Source organism: Fopius arisanus, unplaced genomic scaffold, assembly GCF_000806365.1.
Source record: "Fopius arisanus strain USDA-PBARC FA_bdor unplaced genomic scaffold, ASM80636v1 scaffold00005, whole genome shotgun sequence".
NCBI lineage: Eukaryota > Metazoa > Arthropoda > Insecta > Hymenoptera > Braconidae > Fopius > Fopius arisanus.
The window spans coordinates 735,523-747,879 of record NW_011887744.1 but is presented as its reverse complement, the minus strand read 5'-3'; the positions used below and the strand labels follow the sequence as shown (position 1 = coordinate 747,879).

General features: G+C 38.5%; 3 protein-coding genes across 4 annotated transcripts; all 3 read left to right on the top strand.

The window, feature by feature from the left end:
* The first annotated feature begins 900 nt into the window (after nt 1-900).
* LOC105273321 (facilitated trehalose transporter Tret1) lies at nt 901-2,820 on the top strand. Of its 2 annotated transcripts, XM_011315689.1 has the most exons (3): nt 901-982; nt 1,044-1,306; nt 1,386-2,820. In XM_011315689.1, the coding sequence occupies exons 1-3, from the start codon at nt 955-957 to the stop codon at nt 2,454-2,456; spliced, it is 1,362 nt and encodes a 453-aa protein (XP_011313991.1). In that variant the 5' UTR covers nt 901-954; the 3' UTR covers nt 2,457-2,820. The 2 variants fall into 2 exon arrangements, with proteins under 2 accessions (XP_011313991.1, XP_011313990.1); XM_011315688.1 differs by lacking the exon at nt 901-982 and having other exon boundaries at nt 989-1,306.
* Nucleotides 2,821-3,925: 1,105 nt separating this feature from the next.
* Nucleotides 3,926-7,857, top strand: LOC105273536 (uncharacterized). Its single transcript, XM_011316032.1, has 8 exons — nt 3,926-4,207; nt 4,288-4,472; nt 4,571-4,850; nt 4,990-5,610; nt 6,118-6,222; nt 6,363-6,550; nt 6,656-6,998; nt 7,072-7,857. Exons 1-8 carry the CDS (start codon nt 4,150-4,152, stop codon nt 7,683-7,685), a joined length of 2,394 nt encoding a protein of 797 aa, XP_011314334.1. The 5' UTR covers nt 3,926-4,149; the 3' UTR covers nt 7,686-7,857.
* Nucleotides 7,858-8,900: 1,043 nt separating this feature from the next.
* LOC105273319 (facilitated trehalose transporter Tret1) lies at nt 8,901-12,067 on the top strand. Its single transcript, XM_011315687.1, has 4 exons — nt 8,901-9,153; nt 9,536-9,689; nt 9,823-10,085; nt 10,663-12,067. Exons 2-4 carry the CDS (start codon nt 9,662-9,664, stop codon nt 11,731-11,733), a joined length of 1,362 nt encoding a protein of 453 aa, XP_011313989.1. The 5' UTR covers nt 8,901-9,153; nt 9,536-9,661; the 3' UTR covers nt 11,734-12,067.
* Nucleotides 12,068-12,357: the final 290 nt, after the last annotated feature.

Genomic DNA, 12,357 nt, shown 5'->3' with positions numbered 1-12,357 from the left:
TTCATTTGAAAAAATGGTGTCCACAGATTTCATGATGAGTAATTAGTGTTTTGTTACTTCTTATCGTATGATATTACTGTAAATTGAATTAGAGGAGGTAAATTGATATTTTTTCAGTAGTCGAAGCTTCTTAACGGATTGATTGACCTGATGATCAAACAGATCAGAATAAGGGGAGTCCGGTTACCTCTAAGTGGATTCCAATGGCTTCCGGTGACAAAGGACATGAGAACCACAAGTACATGATCGCAGGGGACATTATACAACAATTATCGAACATCATATCGTGTCCTAGAGTAGTTCCAAGGGGATCAATACTGTCAACGTAAAATACTCTCATTTGCCTATTAATGGATTTAATCCCCATGCTAATTGAACTCGTGCCGATATTTCCCTATATTAATAATAATGAGACCATGAACTAATATCGTCCGAAAATCGATAATTTTAATCAATCGATGCAGCAAAATTCCAAGACTCAATTCATTCGTTCAAGTCTCTGGACTCGACACTTTGATCTTGAATTCGATTCTTGAATTAAAATGAAGATCAACTAGTGGCTTGGTGCTCATAATTCTCAAAGAGATTCCCTATCACCTGCTATCAGTCAAACCTTATGTAATGACTAAATAATTACTTCTCGTCTCTGAATTTGACATTTCCCAGGACATTCCAAGAATAGCTTGTCATCCATTCAATCAATCATCTCCTGACATTGTCTGGGTGGGATTATTTTTTACCGCGAGGTAACAACATACGCGCAGTCTCTCTATTATCACTCACCCTGAAAATATGATTTTATTGGTATTATGCATATACTTGGTAATGTGGGTCTCAATACAGATTAGGCAGTAAATAATGCAGTGACACCGATAAATTAAGCCAACTGTTGAGTTTCCTCGGGAGCAGGTTTTAATATAAGAGCAGTAAAATGAGTATTAGATGTAGTCGACGATGTGGCTCTATGCAGCAGCAGCTGCTGGTTGTTTTCATCATCTGTAATTATACCATGAGATTTTCCCTACAATTGCTTATTCTTGCAGGCTACATCGGTGCATTCGCTAGCAGTGTGCCATCAGGATGGACATCACCAGTGATTCCCATGTACCACTTGGAAGATTCTCCAGTACCCATCACCGATGATGAAGGGGCTTGGATTGCATCGGCCTTCATGCTGGGCTGTGGAATAGGTCCCATCATGTCTCTTCTCGTGGCAAATATCGCTGGACGAAAAACACTTCTCACAGCTGTCGGTGCTCCCTGGATCATCGGCTGGATAATAATAATCTTCGCTGAATCCCCATGGGTAAGTCTCCACCAATTACTGCTCCAGGTTTTCCACTTCAATACGGAATATTTTGGAATGCATGAATTTTCTATTCAAGGAGCTCATAATATCGAGATTCATCTCGGGTACAGGAACAGGTGTGATATTCTCAGTTCTACCGATGTACCTCGGTGAAATAGCACCAGCTAATATTCGAGGAATTCTACTCACCGCAATAACAATGACTTCGAGATTTGGTATATTATTCGGATATGCAGTTTGTCCATTCGTGACTATTAAAATGAGTGCGATGATTTCGTTGATATTTCCGATAATCTACGTCTGCTGTTTCATCTGGCTCCCGGAATCCCCGTACCACCTGGTGCGTCAGGGGCTTTGTGCAGAGGCAGCTAAATCGCTGGCATCATTTCGCTGTACCAAAGACATTCAGGCAGAATTGTGCTCAATAGAGGCATCAGTCAAAGGGGAAATGGCTAACAGCGGTGGATTACGGGAGATGTTCTTTGTTCCTGGCAATCGGAAGTCAATAACTGTCGGTGTGATCCTGGGAATGCTCCAGCAATTGTCTGGTAGCCAAGCGATTATGATGTACACGCAATCGATATTCGACCAGGCAAATGTTGATCTCGAGGGCAAATATCTGGCTATGATTCTGGGTGTTATACAGATCATTTGCACTGGGCTCTGTGTCGTGGTGGTTGATCGTCATGGACGTCGTCCCTTATTATTATTCTCGTCCATTGGATCCCTCTTCTCTACAGGTGCTGCTGCTATTTACTTCAATCTTCAATACATGAGTATCGATACCAGTAATATCGAGTGGTTGCCTGCTGTCGGATGTATGTTCTACGTGATATTCTATTCACTAGGTCTCGCTGGGCTGCCTATAACAATGATCGGTGAACTATTTCCAACGAACATTAAACTACTTGCTTGTGTAATTGTTGGTTTTTTTACATATTCCACGGGATTCGCTGTCAGCAAAGTCTATCAAATAATCAGTGACTCTGTGGGGACACACGTAAGCTTCTGGATATTCACCGGTTTCGATACCATCGGCAGTATCTATATTTATTTCTGTGTACCAGAGACTAAAGGAAAAACTCTACAGGAGATTCAGGATGAGTTGCATCGGAAGAAGATTGAGATTCATAAATCGAGGGCTTGAGGTGTATTACGAAATACCGGATAATACTCGATGTTGCAGAGATATTATCAAGGGATTACATCAGTGTAGGTTCGTGTTATCTTTGATAAGGTCTCTGTCAAGGTGAAGGTAATGTGTGTTTGGACTATCACCGCGTGACGATTGTGAATGTTGACGGTGAGATTATGGGGGACTTCTGCAGTCCCAGCGACGAGGGAGTTGTGGAAAGAATTTACAGATGTGGGGACGGAAAAGAAAAGCGGAGAAGGAAAACAACTGATTCTAGAATTGAAATACCCCTGCTACCATTTAATCATCAATTTCAATTATTGTCATGACATTCATCTCTGTTTTATTTTAATATAAATTCATTTTGCAACTCATTAAAATCATAAGCTCAATTAAAAACAAATTTGTATTTATGAAAATAAAGATCATGTGAAACGGAAAAATTGTGTCAATCTCATTTTGAAGGGTTGGTCAGAGAAATTAATTTTGAAGCAGAAGGAATATTTCGTTATTGTTCTATGAAGTCAACTTCGCACTAGATTTAGCTAATGCAACAATCATTTTAGATTGTAAATAAAATATAGGGTGTTTGTTCTTCATGGAGTAATTATAGAGTTGGAAAGCAATTACGACAAGCTCTCGTGGGATTTTGAGGGCAATTGAATTACTGGCTTGATACAGGTTTCATCGTCCTGATTTCTTCCTCGTGCGTTCACCAGGACAAGTTTACTCGCTATTCTGGGATTTTTTGTTTCAGTTTAGGGCGACGAATACTGGGACAAAAGGGATTTTGATTGACTCCCGATCAGAATCTATTTTGTTGTTCATTGTTTGGACACATTCGTTGGGTTCCGGTCTGAAACAACAAGTGAACATTGCAATACCTTCCAGACCATTCTCCCTCGTAATCTCGTATTCGGGAGCACAAAATCCGGATAATTGGTTGAACCAGCTCCAGGATGTGTAATGTTTCAGCTGCATCGTCCACTTTATTCAGACTTGCGCATTAATTTTCGGTGAATGGAAACTAAACTAGAGTGAGAACATGTCAGAATAAAATTCATAACTCCTTCCAAAAGAATCAATAGCTGATTTTCTCAAAATTCTTTTGAATCTGTCCACATTTTTTCAAAAAATCAACATTCACACGTGATTTTTTATTGATCAATATTATTCATCTTCATTCTGTTAATTTCCGCATGCAATTGAATTATTAATTATTTATTATAATTTAAATAATTCAATTTCAATTTGATAGTTAGAAATAATAATTGTTGTTCTGAGGAAAAAATGCACTTGAGTTTTGAAAACGAGTTTCAGCTCCATCCGCTGTACGATAGTATTCCGAGAAATTTATTACTCAACAATTCAATATTCCTATAATAATAATTAAGAAAAAAACAATATGACAGTGGGGCAAGTCGAAGGCCGTCCGCAATATACGACAATCATGTTCTCTGACTCAGTGCGTATCGAGACGATGGAATGAGTTTTACGGATTTTCCATTCAAGTCAGCGATCACTGGCTGCACAGTCAAGGATAAAGACAGACGTATAAATAACGTGCAGAAAGATGATAGTTCATTGGAGGGTCATTATACCGATAGTACTGAGACCTCAGATATGGTTTTAACCGATCATCACAGTGGAGTGTAGAAGAATCCATCAAGTGGTTCATGTATCATTAAAAAATAACCGATGAAAAATGATTTTTTTTGTTATCGTGGGTCTTGTCATGAGCAATTCAGCTCAAATAATCGCACGTGAGTATCATTGAAGTGATACTGAGTTTTAAAAAAGTGGAAATTGTTTCTGTACGTTTTTATTACTCTGGGAATTTTAGAGCTTGATGGATCTGAATGTGCGACTCCCGATGGAAAACGGGGATTTTGCATTAATATTAAAAAATGCGAAGTCCTGGTGAATATTCTCAGACAATCTGGCCACCCCACGAGTGAAGATTTCGATATGTTGAGAAGATATAATTGTGGATTTGAACGTCTTGACCCAAAAGTCTGTTGTCCGCAAGTGAGTTCCATGGATATCAATCCTGTGACAAGTATTTTTAATACCGGAGATAAATATTGTATTAATAATTATTTATCTGGATGCATATTTGTCAATAGGTGAAGGTGAATACTCCGTCCACGACACCTCCAATCCCCCAAACTCCAGAGACTTCTTCAGGAATAACTCATCCCAATGTGAGACTTGTGAATCAGAATATCTGTGGACCAGTGGCAGAACGGAAAATCGTAGGAGGAAATAGAACTGGGGTGTTGGATTACCCTTGGATGACTCTAATCGCGTATAACGATTCGAGAGCGAAATGGAAATGTGGAGGATCTGTAATTAATAATCGTTACATACTGACAGCCGCACACTGTCTCACAGCACTTCCTCCAGGTGCGTACTCCCAAAAATTGATGAAAATATGGGACAAAAAAATCAATTCCATTATCATAATACTGGCTACACTCGTTATTAAGACGCGGTACCAAATCTCCAGCAACTGTAAATTCTGAATATTTAATTTCCTCTTCAGGTATTGTTCCCGTGAGTGTACGCGTTGGAGAACATGATTTGCGAACCGAGAGGGATTGCAATAAAGCTCCGGAAGGTGTAGAGCCGGAATGTGGAGAGCGTTATCAAGACTTCATGATCGAGGAGATGCATTTTCACTCGGGATACAAGGGGTTGATATCAGAGGACGATATCGGACTGATCAGAGTTGATTCTCCAATAGATCTTCGTCCAGCCAACGTGCGACCGATTTGTCTGCCCATCGGGGATGGGGCTAGACACAATCAGCAGACGGGGATCGTGACTGGATGGGGTGTCACAGAGAGTGGTTACAGGTCCCAGGAACTCCTCCAGGTGAGGGTTCCACTGATAACGAATGAGGAATGCGCGAAGGCGTATAGTCCAGCCCGAAAAATCAGTAACAAACAATTGTGCGCTGGAGGCAGTGAACACAAGGATTCGTGTAATGGAGATAGTGGAGGTCCTTTGCAAATACCAGCGATATTTAATAAAACTGATATAAAGTATGTGCAGTATGGAATCGTCAGCTGGGGACCCAGAATCTGTGGAGTTAAGGGATATCCTGGGGTTTACACAAAAGTTAATTATTACGTTGACTGGATTCTTGATCATTTGAAGGAATGAATATTTTCGGGGAATAAATTCATTGATCATCATTAATTATATTAATTCATGCGGTGATTACGGAGACTATTATTTTTCGGTTATAATTTTAATATAAGAATTAATCGTTTGTTATCGATAACTGAATGTTTTGTGATTGAATAAATTATTCATTCGCGGTTGACTCAACGATTTGCATTTCTTGGAGGAAATCCCACTTCCATAAATTAATTTTCGACTTCCTTTAAGCAGTCATCTGCCACCAGGAAAACTTCTGGCTATCCTCGATATAAAAATATATTTCCACAGTGAAAGTGCAGAAACATCAAGGCCGCATTGCAAGGAAAATCTATGAGCCACAACTTCTGCGATGTCAGTACGCCTCAGACCGTGAAAAGTGAATTTATGGATTTTTTAATCCACACGATATTAACGCACTGCCACGAAATGATAAAAGTCGACGGATAAATCGAATGATTGCAGTCCATTACGGGATTGTGTGGTGAATACACCCGTGAATAATTCATCTGGATTCAATTGCGCTGTCTCCTGCGGTGGAAATTGGTTTTATTAAAAATGATTTTCCTTGTGTTTGCATTTTTAATAATAAATTCAACGATTGCAACTGCAGGTGATGACCGCCACTTAATTCATCTGAATTATTATTCAATTATAAACCTGCAGAAATATTTTTTATCGGTTGTTATAAAAAATTATTGAAGTAATCACGAAATTGAGAGACAAATCCTCATATATTTTTTCATTATTTAGGAGATTCTTGTGAGACTCCGGATGGGAACGCTGGGATGTGCATTGATATCAAGGAATGTGATGTTATTGGACGAGCTTTGAAGTTACCTGGACATCCGACGAGGGAAGATGTGGACATGCTGAGGAGATCTCGTTGTGGATTCGATGGGTCTCAGGCCCGAGAATTTAAAATCTGTTGTCCTGGCTTGGTACGTCACACTCAAAATAAACTGATCATAAACTAATGATTAATTAACTGAACAATTTATGACAACGAGAAAGTAGAAATTTGGACGAAATTGTCTCTTCTCTAGAGACCAGAGACTTCTTCGACTCAATCGACGCCAAGTGTTACCCCAGCTATAAATCCTGATCCAATTTTATCGTCTCGTTTTGATGGATCTGACGATGGACATGACCCGCGACCAGATGTCACGACTCATCGAAATCTTCGACTCCTGGACCAGCAAATCTGCGGTCCACTGATTGAGGAAAAAATAATAGGCGGTAAAAAGACTGGACTCTTCGATTACCCCTGGATGGCTCTCATCGCTTACAAAGTTTATAATAATTATATAGAATTTAAATGTGGCGGATCTGTTATTAATAATCGATATATCCTGACAGCTGCCCACTGTGTCGCTCAGCTTCACCCAAGTGAGGGTTCATCAGACAATAATAAAATCCTTCAAATTAAATTTTCATTAATTAACAATTATTTTTACAACAGGTCTCACTCTGGTAGGAGTCCGCGTTGGAGAGCACGATCAGCGAACAGAAAAAGACTGCAGTGAATCCCTAGATGGAACAACAATTTGTGCAGAGAGTTATCAAGACTTTGGAATTGAGGAAATTCACTATCACTCAGAATATAAGAAATCAATTCTCCAGAATGACATAGGACTGATAAGAGTGGATTCACCGATAGATTTCAATCCGAGAAATTCAAGACCAATTTGTCTGCCCATTGGTGATGCCGCTGCGAATAATCCAGCGAAATTCATCGTGACTGGATGGGGAAAGACGGAGTTCGGAACCGGAAGTCCGGATCTTCTTCATGGAAGGCTCACTGCTATTTCTAATGAGGAATGCCAACGAGCGTATAAAAAAACCAAGGAGATCTGGTACAAGCAAATGTGCGCTCAAGGTAGTCAATTTTCGTGCCTGGGTGACAGTGGAGGACCTCTTCAAGCTCCTGCAATTTATAATAAAACTTCTGTGAAATTCGTGCAGTATGGAATTGTTAGTTTTGGAACTAGCGACTGTAACGTGCCAGGATATCCTTCAGTGTACACCAGAATTTTGTATTACACGGACTGGATTCTTGACCGTTTGAAGGAATGATTGGTCCCATCAATGGGTCTATTTATTTTGAGGCGAATGACATGATGACCAATGACAAACGTCAACAGACACCATTAGCGAAACAGATTCCTCTACCTGATTTCAAAAATATTCCTCAAATAATTCCTTTCGTCCATAAATTAATTAGGAATTGGAGTTATATTTATTTAATTATTATTATTAATTGGGAGTTTCAGGTTTCTTGGAATAAAGAAAATGAAGTTGAAATAAAATGAACATTTCATGTAATTCACATCGAGAATTATTTTGGTTCTGTCTTATCCGTGGCGAAAATTCCATCCAATAGGAATGAAAGTCTGAAAAATAAATATTGACATTTCTGACTGGGCGGCCCTTTTAGACTAGATTCTTAACGATTTGAAGAAATGATTGGTCCCTTCGATGAGTCCTTATTTTGACGCGAATGACATGAGTACCAATGACAAATGTCAACAAACAGAATTCTTGAAAGAGATATTCCTCTAACAGAATTAAAAAATATTCCTTAAATAATTCCTTTCGTCCATAAATTAATTAGGAATTGGAGTTATATTTATTTAATTATTATTATTAATTGGGAGTTTTAGGTTTCTTGAAATAAAGAAAATGAAGTCGAAATAAAATGAACATTTGATGTAATTCACATCGAGAATTGTTTTGATTCTGTCTTATTCGTCTCAAAAATTCCATCCAATAGGAATGAAAGTCTGAAAAATAAATATTGACATTTCTGACTGGCGGTCCTTCTAGACTAGATTATCAACCATTTAAAGAAATGATTGGTCCCTTCGATGATTCCTATCTTGACGCGAATGACATGAGTACCAATGACAAATGTCAACAAACAGAATTCTTGAAACAGATATTCCTCTAACAGAATTAAAAAATATTCCTTAAATAATTCGTTCGGTCCAGAAATTAATTGGTAATTGGAGTTATTAATTCCTATCATTAATTGGAAGTTTCAGGTTTCTTGAAATAAAGAAAATGAAACCGAAATGAAATGAACATTTCATGTAATCCACATGAAGAATTGTTTTGAGTCTGTCTTATCCGTGTCGAAAATTCTATCCAATGGGAATGAAAAATAGAAAAATAAATATTGACGTTTCTGACTGGGTTGGCCCCTTTCAGATTAGTAAATACGTTGTATTTTATTTTTCCAAGTTGAAAATCGAGGCGCCACGATAGTTGAGCTAATATTCTCAACAAACACGAAAACACTCGGTTGTTCCCACTGTTTCGTCAACGTCCATCCGCGGTGGCTAAAGCATATCAAATAATTTGTTATGTGGCCAGAACCCGCGCGGGATTAGAATACTACGAGTGCTCGCATAATAGAAATTATTTACATCTACTTTCTCATACCACAAGGGGAAAACTCCCCAGGAAATTCAAGAAGATTCGCATCCCGGGATAGCGGAATTATCATCTACCCCTGGAGGGCGAACAGGAATTGCTTCTGCGAGTAAGAAAATGCTCATTTCTTCATTAAAAAAAGTCCCCAAATCCCGCGATTAATTTAATTATCCGTATTAATTCAACGATTCATTGAATCGAGTGTTAATGATATTGACTCAATTATAAGCGCACTCCGAAATTTACCGATAAACGTGGAGTTATTAAAATGACAAATTGAGCGATCACGAATATTCTCGTTTTAATCACCGATAAACGTTGAATAATGAATGATACAATTAAAATTTCGTGCATTCCCTATCAGAATGGTGATGGTGTGATCAACTGAGAATAGCAATTTTTGAAATAAATGGCGCAATACTATTTGCACTGTCTTGCGATTACAAATCGCTGGGTAACTAAGAAGTTTAGTTGATTGATTATTCAAACAGATCTGACACGTGGGTCAACATCCAGGATTCAACTAACACCGATAAAGTGGAGTCAACTACTCAACGTATCTGAGGAGTGAATTTATATTAAGACCGTATCGTAAAGTGGAAATCATCCAGTCGAGCATGTGGCTTTACGCAGCAGCTATTGCCGGTTAGTCACGTTGAATTGAATAAAATAATTAATCGAATAAAAGATAATAATAAAAAAGAATAAAAAATAATAATAAAAAAGAATAAAAAATAATAATATAAATCAATGAATTTGCATTTCACTCGGCTTCCAGGGTACATCGGAATATTTGCTGGTAGCACTCCCTACGGATGGAGTTCACCGGCAATACCTCTGTACAAGGAGCCAGATTCACCAGTGAAAATAACCAATGATGAAGGTGCCTGGATTGCCTCCACGTTCATGCTGGGCTGTGCAATGGGTCCACTGCTCACCCTGCTGATTGCTCATGTTGCTGGCAGGAAGACCCTCCTCATAGCTGCAAGTGTCCCCTGGTTCATTGGCTGGACCATGATTGTTTTTGCTCGCACACCATGGGTAAATATTTCATAAAATCTTTCAAATTTATCACAATATTTTCCAATGTATTAATCGAGACTATCGATTTCTTATCGATTTTTTATCGTATCCTTCCGTGACATTCCGTTTCTTCGTAGACATTCAAAAGTAATTGACATATCACCGACAATCTATTTTTAATGATTTCTTAAAAGTCATTACGACGACGAATGTAATTGGTGTAGATAATTGATGTTATTGTCCTCTGGCTTTTATCATAATGTCAGATCGGATATTCAATAATTACAATTGCAATTTGATGGATTCAGTATATTCTCGGTTCACTAAATCCACACACATGAAATGATTCGTTCATTCCAAATGGTATTTATTAATTATCAACGAATGGATTCCATGGGCTGTGGAAATTCAGATAAATGAGACTATCAAATATGGATTAATGAATGATTAACGAATGATTAACGAATGAATATTGACGATGGAGGGACGAGACCGCAGCTTCAAACGAAGGGAATTCTTATATCCTCTAGAAATTATGTGGATAACTATGAATTATAATCAAATAATAATAGCGAGGTGTTTTTTTTCCCTCCAGGAACTTATGCTCGCGAGACTCATCTCCGGGACAGGTACCGGGACATGTTTTGCAGTTCTGCCAATGTACCTGGGTGAAATAGCCCCCGCAAAAATCCGAGGAATCTTGCTGACGGCGATAATGATGGCGTGTAGATTTGGAATTCTATTTTCTTACGTGTTATGTCCATTCGTGTCATTACAAACGAGTGCCCTGATATCCCTAATTCTTCCAATTCCATACGTCTGCTGTTTCATGTGGCTGCCAGAATCGCCCTATCATTTTATGCGTCGTGGGCGTCGTGAAGATGCCTCAAAATCACTGGCTATTCTCCGTGGTACCAAGGACATAACCGCTGAATTGCACACCATTGAAACATCAGTTAAGGCTGAAATGGCGAATAGCGGTGGCCTGGGAGAGATATTCCTGGTACCTGGCAATCGAAAGTCAATGACAGTGGGCGTTATGCTGGGATTAATTCAACAATTGTCCGGTAGCCAGGCAATTATGATGTACACACAGACAATATTTGACCAAGCGAACGTTGATCTCGAGGGTAAATACATGGCAATGATCTTGGGACTCGTACAGATTGTTTGCACTGGAATTTGCGCTGTAATTGTTGATCGTAATGGTCGGCGTTTTTTACTGCTGTTCTCGGTGATCGGATCCCTAGTATCAACAGGTATCGTCGCTATTTATTTCACTCTGCAGTACTCCAGTATTGATACCAGTGCTATTACCTGGTTACCTGCCACTGGATGCATGTTCTATGTGGTATTTTACTCTCTCGGTCTTGCTCCATTGCCGGTTACTGTAATGGGTGAACTATTCCCGACGAATATCAAATCACTTGCCTGTGTTCTTGTTACTTTTATTTCTAACTTGACTGGATTTACTGTTGGAAAGACTTATCAAGTTATCAGCGACTCTGTTGGTACCCATGTAGCTTTTTGGATGTTTACTTTGTTCAATGCTATTGGTACTACTTATATCTATTTATCTGTACCGGAAACCAAAGGCAAAACTCTACAGGAAATTCAGGCCGAGTTGCATCATAAAAAGTGTGACATCGATAAAGTGCCGGCGTAAATTTAGTTGATGGTGATATTTTTATTTGTGGAATTTTACTGATTGGGACAGTGTGTGCGCGTGAATTTTCTTCGCGATCGATGATTTGTGTGTGATTTAGGTATTAAGCTCCGATGTGGTCTCACAACCGGTCAGCTTCTACGTATTACGTAATATCAATAGTTACTCTCGTAACTCATCGAACTATTGGTTTCGTGCGGTCTTTCCTGTGAAACTGAAAACAGAATTTAACTAGACTGTTACCGAAACTCCACTCGTTCATCATGATTAAATAATTTTTTTAAATAATGTAGACGATGAATTTATTGATATTAAACTTCAAATGACAATTGGATCCTGCATTTATATTTAAGAACTAATCATTTTTCATTACATCATTTTTCTTAAGGCGATTGCGCTCTCACATGAAGACATGAATACTGTACGGTGAAATTTTTTGAAAATTTCTCCTAATTGTTAATTGCTCATGAAAATCTGGGATGGAAAAGGTGAATGATGTCTTTGTTACTCCATTCAGAGTCTTCGAGAATAATTGTAGAATGTAATGATTCTTCATTACGATTGCAGAATTCTTCAATCATTGATAACTTCCTGCGATCGTAAATATCTTCCTCTATTACTTGA